This window comes from Plectrocnemia conspersa, unplaced genomic scaffold (assembly GCF_051122295.1).
Source record: "Plectrocnemia conspersa isolate PC_06_02 unplaced genomic scaffold, ASM5112229v1 ptg000003l, whole genome shotgun sequence".
Taxonomy (NCBI): Eukaryota; Metazoa; Arthropoda; class Insecta; order Trichoptera; family Polycentropodidae; genus Plectrocnemia; species Plectrocnemia conspersa.
The window spans coordinates 19,312,047-19,322,546 of NW_028277167.1; the positions used below are offsets into that span (position 1 = coordinate 19,312,047).

The 10,500-nt window shown below is 30.5% G+C and overlaps 1 protein-coding gene across 2 annotated transcripts in view; it reads left to right on the plus strand.

Annotated features, from left to right (window-relative positions):
• The window catches only part of LOC148236869 (protein amalgam-like), a 151,678-nt gene extending 146,768 nt beyond the window's left edge, over positions 1-4,910 (plus strand). For both annotated transcript variants that reach the window (XM_088183258.1, XM_088183257.1), the window contains one exon: positions 4,571-4,910. In XM_088183258.1, coding sequence (XP_088039384.1) covers positions 4,571-4,707 — 137 coding nt within the window. In that variant the 3' untranslated portion in view covers positions 4,708-4,910. The remainder of the gene's footprint in view (positions 1-4,570) is intronic.
• The last annotated feature ends 5,590 nt before the right edge of the window (positions 4,911-10,500 follow it).

A 10,500-nucleotide genomic window follows, 5' to 3' on the forward strand; every position in this document is an offset into this window, starting at 1 on the left:
TTCATTTAACTTGTCGTACCACCTCTAAACTTTTCGATCCTTTAAAGTACGTTGCTCTGTCGTTACTTAGAGGACTATATTTGCCGATAGATGAAGAAAAGGAGTTGAAAAGACTCGTCTGATGAGAATTGGGCAAAAATTTGGAATTTAATATTAACATTTGCCGTAAAATATAGTAATAACAAATATCTATATTATAATAAATATGTATTGCCAAAATTGTACGACCTTATTTTACGTGTTATAACTTAAAAATAATCTATAATGTTTTGTATTTTTTTACTTAAAAATGGTTTCACACCAAATGTATGTATGTATATTGTATATTATATAAAATTGAAAAGAACAAATAAATAATCAACCTCTTGGGAATTTTTAGTTCGGCGTTGATTAAACCAACAAACCGCTTTGTAACAGTAGTCACGTATCCAAATTACGCAAAAAAATACCAGCTTTATGAAAAAAAACAAATTTATTTTCATCGCCAAAACCTAATTAGCGTTTCTTCACTGAAGCGAAAATCGATTCGCAAATTGCACAATACGGTGACGTATTAAAAAAGGTTCGTTTAACTAATAAGTGGGCAAAAACGTGAATCCTTAACGGTATGTAAATGCGTTGCTTGAACAAGCTCATTGGATATAATAGGAAAACCAGGGCGTTAACAGTAACCGTTACGATGATGATGGCTGCAACCCTTTAATGCCCCGAACGCCCATTTACGAACATTTCAATAAGAGCGTTAAAATTGTTTATTGGTCTCATTAACGTTACGACAAAACTCTGAGAATTAATTATTAAGTACACGTGCGCGCATCACGCCCTTTCGCGTTACACATATACTTTAATATAAACTAAACGGTTATGTCCCTCGGTTATCTTGCGCGGTTATATCGTTCCACGATCTCGGTGGTTATTTCGCAGACACGTGAGATAATATTTTATATGTGTGTGTGTGTGTGTTAATGTATGTTTATCATTAGCTAATAACTAATTGTAAAACATTACAATAACTAAAGAAGTTTAATACATATAAAAAATATTTCACATCTTCGTAATCCTTTATATACATATTATATATGTACATGTATGTATCCTTGTATTGTATATAATATTGTATATAATAGTCTCAAATTGGACTATTGCGCAACTTTTATATAGTGAATAAATTACAATTAAATTAATTTAATAGTAATACTAATTTTCTATTTCGAAAGCTCACTTTGAATACAAGAATACAACTCAAATGATATTGTTTGCATAATACCGTAAAAGACTGATTGTTTCTTGCATAAAATATTTTGGTAATTTTAATTAGTCAATAATTGCTTCTAAAAGAGTCAATTCAAGCACCACCACTAAACAACGATGCAGACGAATGGATCAAAGATTACCAGTTTAAACCCAACGCTTTTGTTGAACATTTACCTTAAATGAACCAGTACCAGACCAAGTATCTTGAAGAAACACTATTTTAAGAAAATTAATATACAATACCGTGTACAAGAAGTTTTGAAAGCGATTTTAAATTAAATCTATGCAAAGAAACCTCTTGGATACAACTTAATCACAAGACAAGTACTCAAAGAGCTGTTATAAAAATCGAGCGTTAAAATAGCACAAATTATAAACGCAGCCTATATATGTATATTCTTTATGGGAGATTTCTGAAGTGATCATGTTCCAAAAGCCAGACAAACCCACTGAAGTTTCATCATCTTACAGAGCAATATCACTGCTACCAGTATGTTCAAATCTGTTTAAAAAATTGCTTCTCAAAAAACCACACGAATTGAAACAATCGTAATTATGTTAAGTCAAATGACAAATAAAACAAGTCATTTACATTAACTAATTATTTCAAGTTAGAAAAATATTTTTTATTAGCAATGTAGGCTAGATTATAATTTTCTAATAAACGTCCTTTAAGCGATAATTGCTTTTGTTGTTATTATTTTATACATAGGACAGCATATTAATCAGTCGCATTTTCTAATTATTATATTTACACATGATTAATAATAAATAAAAAAAAATTATTAATATAGCACATTATGTTACACATTGCTCGGGAAAATATATCATATATTTTATTTTTACTTACAAATATGATGCAGGTGTATAGTAATATTTATTGTTATTGCTTTAACCACCAGATGATAACAAGCTCAAATAAATATTTAATAACGCTCGATATTTAAAACACGAGTTAACTACAAGCGTAATTAAGAGAAAAGCGTAATTAAAAAAACGTCAGAGAAAATTATTTGGAGTGAAATTCTACAAAAGCGTGCCAAATTGCCACGTTTGAAAAATAATTAGAACAGAATATGTACTACAGTACTTTTTAATAAAATTAAAATTCTCTCTGGAATATCGCGATATGTAAATATGTTTTGTTGTAGTTATGGTAAAAGGATTGGCTTTTTACTATATTAAAATTTGCTGTAAAGAATTTCAAATTATAATAAAAATGAATAATTACTCCAATAAGATCAAAATTTATATTATGGCGAAGTTAAAAGTAGCCATAAGATTAAATTATTATTTTTTTAAATATTGTATACATATGTAGTAAAAGCTTAGGTTCGCTTGTATATACTTACTATTCTGATCAGTTTTTTTACAAATTTTGTAGAAAAACTTAATAATAGATTTGTTGGAGCAAAATAAAAAAAACTTAAATATATATATTTTCCTATGCGGTGGAAATGTCAAATTTTTAACAGTACATACAAGAAAGAAAGCAACAATTTTTTTTTAAATAAAAAAACATTTTAAACTAATAATTTCTGTAGAAAATATGTATTACCTTTTAGGGAGCGTAACCCTAGGGGTGGTTGACCTCGCGGCCGATGAGACTCCTGGTCGAATCCTATTAGACTGTTTATTATTTTATATTTACAAGTTTGTTAATGGACGAATACGGCGTGACGTTTCTCGTGATGTCGGAGTTCGTGCAGTTGATGATGCTCAGGATGGCTCAAGCTGCATGCGACAGGTATCAGGAGTGTCAGGTGGGGGCGCGTAGCTGGTTCCTCAGGAAGGCTGCTGGTCGTCGTTTGCCGCTGATTCCACTCTCTGGCGTCTGGTCTGTCTCGTGCCTCAGCGTCTCGCTTGACTGCCTCGGGCTCTCTACCAAGGTCTTGTGTCCACTGCGGATCAACTCGGATCAACTGCCGTCTCCTCGTCGGAGTTCGGGCTTATATTATTTTAGGGGATGCACCCTTGCTGGCCAATCACGCTTGTGCGTCGATCTCCTAGCCAATCGCTGGAGTCGCTTCGTAGAATTCGAGAAATCGGATGTTGCATATTTGGAAGCGAGTTTTTACTTGCTCTGACTTTCGAATTCTACGGAAAGGGTTTGCTGTTGTGATGATTAATTGCATCCGCACCGTTTAGTCACAAAAGGGATTCTCTTAACGACCCGTGTTGTGTGGTCAAAAGAAATCCCTCTTGTGCCATGATGTTTGTCTCATTGTTAATGGTGAACATTCTTGGTTACGGGCATTAACAATGAGACAATTGCCATTTTTTGTGCGTTACTATTCATGGTGGTCGACAGTCGCCACAACCTAAAGTGTCCTTAAAAAATAAAATATCATTAAAGGCAATTTTTTGCTGATCTATGGCAGATATTTTTGAATAAAACTTTCGTGATAAAAAAATTGTGAATATTTATTTCTGTGGATATTTTTTAAAGCGTATCAAAAAAGCCTTATATTTTGATAAATTTGTTGACAGAAAATATTTTTGGGGATTTATTCGAAAAGCCCGTATAAAAGTTTTTAAGCCTAATTAAATTTGCGGAAATTCCTAAAGATTTATTGTAAAAGTATTTAAAAAAAGCCATTAATTTGTGACCGTTGAAACAGAAAAATCTGATATCATTAAAAATAATTTCCCGTTTTGAGGAATATTTTCCGGAATATATTTTGAGCCAAAATAGATTCCGGAAAAAACTGGTTTATTGTTAATTTGTACAGGAGAAGATAAAGAAAAAGTATGATCCGTTAAGGTCTCTCGTGCTTGTTCTCGCTCTCGGTCTGGTTGTCTACCGTCTCAAATCGTGTGATTGTCTCTGACCCTCTCGTCTTAATCGCTTGATCGTCCACTGATGTGACAAAAGTTTCTAAATTAAGGGCTTTTATATAATCTTGATTCGAGACGTATCTATGAATTATGATGCTGATGCTGGTTTTCCAATTGCATCGCTTGCATATTCAACCAATGAAATATGTTCACGCCTTAAATATGTGAAACTGCAAGATCACGAAGATTGTTAATGCAATATAGATAAATAGATTTTTTTGTCTACTGCATCCTTTACACACAAATAATTTTCAAATTAACTTTTATTTAAATGCTTTTTTTATTTATTAAAACCATTTTAAACAACAGTAAAACCAATTTCGATCGTAAATTTCACCCAATTGATTCACAACAGATTGACCGGCAACACAAATGAAAACGACACATTGAATTAATAAATCAAACGCTCTGCGCCGATTTTTTTTCTCCCTTTCCGACACAGACAAAACACGGGTTTTCAATTTGTTTTTTTTTTCAGATTCTGCATCAGTGGTTGTGCACGTGTTGAGCGGCGAGCGGCCTGCCGCAATGCAGACCGGCGGTGCAGCACTTCTGAAATTGACCCCTGCACTGCTAGTCGCCCTCGTGCTGCGACTGCTGGTTGTGAACACCTGACTGCGGCCATTTCTTGGCCCGCAACAACATCTCCCATGATATACGGCCATAACCTAATTTTAAAAAATACCCCCTCCTTCCTTTTTTAAAAAGAGAACAATTTTTCAACAACTATTAAAATGAAAATTGATTGTAACTCGCAATATCTTGTACATAAATACATTTTTTTTTAACATGTTTAATTTTCGACCGAATAATAAAAATAATAGACGTCGTATTGATAAATAAATTTAGTCAATAATATAATGCATTCATCTTAATTAAATTAAAAACATTTTTATATACATGATATCATCGAACAAAGTGTGTGATTAAAAAATATAAATTATATTAAAAAAACAATAATGAGTGTTTATTAAAGTGTTGATTAAATTAAATAAATATATATTTAATATATTATAGAATAATGTGGGAGGAAAACGCTAATGTGTTTATTAAAAAATATATATTGTATAATTAATTTAGAATAGTTTAAATATTTTGCATATGTGTTTTTTATTCATCCAGTGATTGTCAATAATTTGATTTGGTATATACGTATTTATTTATATTATACAATCTATTTATAATACCTTTGAGTGAGCTGAATGAATATATAACGTTATATTACATCTATTCATAAATGGAAAACACATACACACAAACACACATGTAAATAACTCAGTAGATTTCTTGTAAAACATAATATATTTTGTATGTATATAAAATTATGTATATGTATAACAATATCACATTTTTTAAAAGTAGAATGTTTCAATATGAACGTTATGTTGTTTGAAAAAAACTATCTAGGATTGACTTTTGTAAATAAAATTTACGAATAAAGAAATATATTCATCCATAAAAAAATGTTTTTATTCATATTCTTTATTTATATTTTAATATATCCAAAATACGAATTGAAGTGAAGTTATACATTCGACGAGATGAACGACACAAAAGTCTACTTATATTTTTTCATTTATTTATTGTAAATCATCCGTTGCAGTATACAGTACGCATCATAAGATTCCCTATCGAGCTCGACGGTTTACCGTTACATTCTAATTAGAATCCACTACTATTTGCCTCTCAGCCATACACCGTGGGGGTGTTACCCTGCACTTCTAAAGAAATATTTACCATTTTATTTTTATTATATAATAATGCTCTTTTCTTATAATAAATATAAATATTTTATTGGTTTTGGAAACAAAAGTAGTAAGAATACATTCAATAATGACTATAATAATTATATGTATTTAAAATATCGTTGAAATTCCGCACAAAATTAAAAAAAAATCAGATACATAAGTAGTAAAATTATAGAATGAAGTTAGTGGTATTGTAGGTTAATCAAATTTATTCATTTAGCAATCCAGAACTGACGCCGATCCCCTAGAAATAAAAATGGGAGTGGTGTCGCATGCAACGAAGAAAGAGATAAAGCATGCTCTTTCGTGTAACGGTATTTCGTCCAGATGACAGGAGAATATTATGAAGCATACAGTACACAATTAACAACTAAATAAGTAAGTAGTGAGACATTATACTGAAATCAAAGTCTGTAAAACTGTGACATATTTTTTTAATATGATAGATAGATGTCACTGTGCACGACCTAGCTCGATTTTTATAACATAATTTGTGAGATTAGGAAAATATAGGAAAACCTAATCTGTGTTGATAGGTATAACTAAATAAAAATTCCTAGCTTAAATCCCCTAAACACGATAGAAATTAAAAAACACTTTGACTTATATGTAATTCCATCCCAAGTTTTTAAATATTATTATATAACAGTGTAAAATAACGTCCATTAATACGAGTAAGAAAAAACTATATAATTGAAGGGTACAAATAATATTTATATATAGGGATTTGGAGTATTAATGGGTGCTTGCATTTTTACAAGTGTAAGTCAGAATTAAATATTTAACTAGATTTGTTTTATTTATTTCTAAGATACATTTACCAAATAAGATAAGAATCATGATATAATTAAACGTATTTAAGAATTATATCTGGCATTGCGTTTCGTACATTGTAGAATATTATCATTAGATTATTTTAATTTTATAATAATATAGCAAATACCCAGATTAAAATATGCCTTCCTTAAAATTCTCCATAACACAGAGTAGTATATATATTTTTCTTGAGAGAATATTCTAATGAAATATTCAAAATTATATGACGATTAATGGTAATTACTTATCAGGCATAATTTTTCGTTTAAATTGGTAAATCCTTTAAATAAAACTAATAAAAATATAATCCTATCAAATTAGCTAATAAATATAGCATCGTATATAATAAAGAAATAATTTGAGCAATATAATATATTTAAATTTAGTAAAACATAATAAACCACTATAACCACTTAAACACCAGCGACTCACCATTACGTCACTTGTTGATTATTTATTTTTTTAAATATATTTTAAAACAAATTAATTATTGTACTAGCTTCATTTATCAGTAAACCAAGTACAGTAAACCCCCCTATAGCGTTCCACCATATAGCAAAGTTTTCTATAGCGCATGCGGCAGGCCCTCCTATAGCGTTCCCCCATATAGCGTAGTTTTTGTTACTGTTTGTCTCTTGACTTTGCTAAACGTATTTTGTGACGGGCGAAATGCCGCCGATATAGTAATAAAATATTTATTTTTGTATAGCTATGGAAAAAATGATGATCAAGCAAATCAATGTACATGTTTTTTAATGCATAATGTGTACACTTTTCAGGGGGTTTCAACCATTCTAATTTTTATAATAAACCCATTTAAATATGTAATACATATCTATTACAAATCTAAAAAAGTAATAGTGAATCATAAAATATATTTAAATATATAAGAAACTTTATATCCAACATACAAATTTTAGTGCTAATTTTTTTTTTCAAAATTTAAATGCAAAACCCATGTAAATATAATAATTTATTCAATAATAAGCTTTGTAGACAGTGGGGTATCTAAGCTTTATAAACAATTTTTCTTTAATTGATACAATAAACATATATTTACATTTAAAATTTACTTTAATGGTGTTTATATAAGTTACAATATTTGCTAAATCGATTTTTAAAGATATTCTTGAACCTACCAGTACATAAAAAATATGTTGATACGTTTAACAGTTGTAAATTGAGACAAATTGTCACTTGAGAGTCTTACACGTATTGCATAACAAAAATCTATTAACAGTTTATTTTGTCTCTTTTTAAGAATAAGTTACTTTCTCATACATCAAATGTTCAAATATGATACTCTTTTTCGTAAAATGTCACCATACGTTTCCAACACATTATCAAAATTTATTGCCATATCATTTCGACGAATATGTCCATTCATTTTATTTTACATAATTTTAACGCATTCAAACCATTTAACAACGCAGTAAAGACGCCGTTAAAGCGGCAAAAAATCTGAATGGGAAAAAATGGAGAAAACCCTGGAAAATCATGCCCGTCGAGTCTACTGCCCGGATCGCCTGTTTACTTTATAAGGGCAATAAAAAAAATGTCGTCCAGCTCGGTCTGATTTATGAACCATTTGTCGGCGTTTTAATGGACGCGAATATTTCTCGCGAGATATAACAAAGTGCGCGGACCAGGGGCGGTCAACCTTTTTTTAAGGCCGACCTATACATAACGTCCCTTGACCCTTTCGCGCGGAAATTGGATTAAATTTCTCAACCCCACGGCCGAACAATGCTTTCGTGTCCATTAGGACATTGAGTGCACCGTTTCGTCTGACAGTTAACACTTGTCAGTGATTATTTGGACCGTTTCAGTGATGGTTATTGCCAGGACTGCCTACTTTATGGGATAAGATCAGTCTGCGTTAAATTTAACTTTATCTTCCCTGATGGGTAAATGGGCGATAGAAATTCGGTAGGAGGTATACGGGGAACTATTATCTTATCGAATGGGTATTGATAAAATTTGCAATTAGATTGGATTAGCTTTTCAGGTGGTTTTGACCTATATAAATAAGTTATTATTTTTTCAAACAAATATATGTTTTAAAACAATACCTTGTGTACATTATATAAATTTCTTACATACAAGTAGCTTTTCGAACAACTTTACCAAAGTCTATTTGGGCAGTACATAATGAAGTACAATATGTATAATAATATTAAAATATAATTTTATGTTCAATAATTATTAATAATATTCTTACGTTACTGTGAACTTAACAAAGTCAAGAAAACGTAAAGTCAGGATACTAAAATTCATTATAAGCTAAAGTGATATCTTATTAAAATATTTTTTTGTTCTTTTCCATAAATCTATCCGCATCCATTTTATAGTATACTTAATTTAATAAACAATAGAAACATACAATCCTTCAAGTATATCTATACAAAGAATTTTTCAAAGAAAATGCGAGGCCTAAGGCAACTAATATTTTGTAATTGCGTCAATTCTGGGAAAGGTGCATTTCTTTCGTCGTCGTAGCAAGTGCATAATGGCGAGCCTCCAACACAACACGTGCGCGCGACTCCTTTTTTAAATAGACACCACATTAAAAACATTTTAAAAAATAGAGGACACAAATAATCCTAATTCTAGGGAAACAATAATAATTCCTGTAAAATATTTCAATAATAAATTAGTCTACAATATCACAGTTTGAACATTTTCTTTTAGTTGAGTTTGGATCAAACAAGTTGATCCAACAAAAATCTTAATTTTTGGTTAATTTTCTCACTTTTTTTATTATTTTAACTAGAAATGATGGAGGTTCTGTTTTTTCTATTTTATATTGTTTATTACTAAATAAGATAAATAAGAATAAGATATTTTATATGATAAATGAAATGTGGCCATTCCTTGATCCCAAAAATATAAATGTTAATTATGAAATTGCAATGCCTGCTTTCTCATGTTGTATTATTGTGTAGCTGTAACTTTTGAAACATGCTCCGCTAATATTGGATCATACTTAACAGTTCAGTTAATCCAAGAAAAATAGCATTTTTTGAACTTCCAATGCATGTATCAGATCTAAAATCGCTAGCCCTCTTTCATAGAGAAATATACTAAACTGAAATAGCGCTCCAGCAGCATCTTCAAGTGTTTTGTTTGGTCATTAATTATATTTAGAAGATATGTTCTACTCCTATATCAGCTAAAACTCTTTTATGTAGGTTTTTTCTATAAAAACACAATTCTCTTTATGTATAAGAGAATTTTCTTAAAATGGTATAAATAATTTACTTCGCATTTCATAGGGGATCTAATTTTTTCAACATATTGAATTACCAAGATGAGACCCGCGGTAGCTGCCCCTCTTGCCCACTCTCTCTGATAGACCCTTTCTATACCTAAACATATGTACATATATTGTTAACATTTGGCTTTGCCACCGATTTAAACTTAACGTCATGGTTTGTAACTCTAAAATTAATTACACGGACATTTTTGCAAGTATATTATATTATATTACAAAAACATAGATTAATTATATTACATAAGGTTATATATAATTTATGAATATGGCAATACCATTTGAGAAGGGTCGTAGGTAAATGAGATCGAGACAGCTTAGAATTACTTGACTGCAACTTCTCTTACCCAACCGTTAGAGAACGCTTTGCTAAGCCTTCCATTGGTCCTACGCCTGCTTCTCTTCTAAAAATAAATAACCTTACGATTATCTAAGTCTTTGAAAATCAATTGCCATTTGGTACTACTGTCTTTTATACGGTTTCTTGTCACGCATATATATGAAATAATTCGCCAATACAATTACATTCAACCAAGGCTTTTTTCATGTAACGCAGTGGAACGGCGTTCCAGC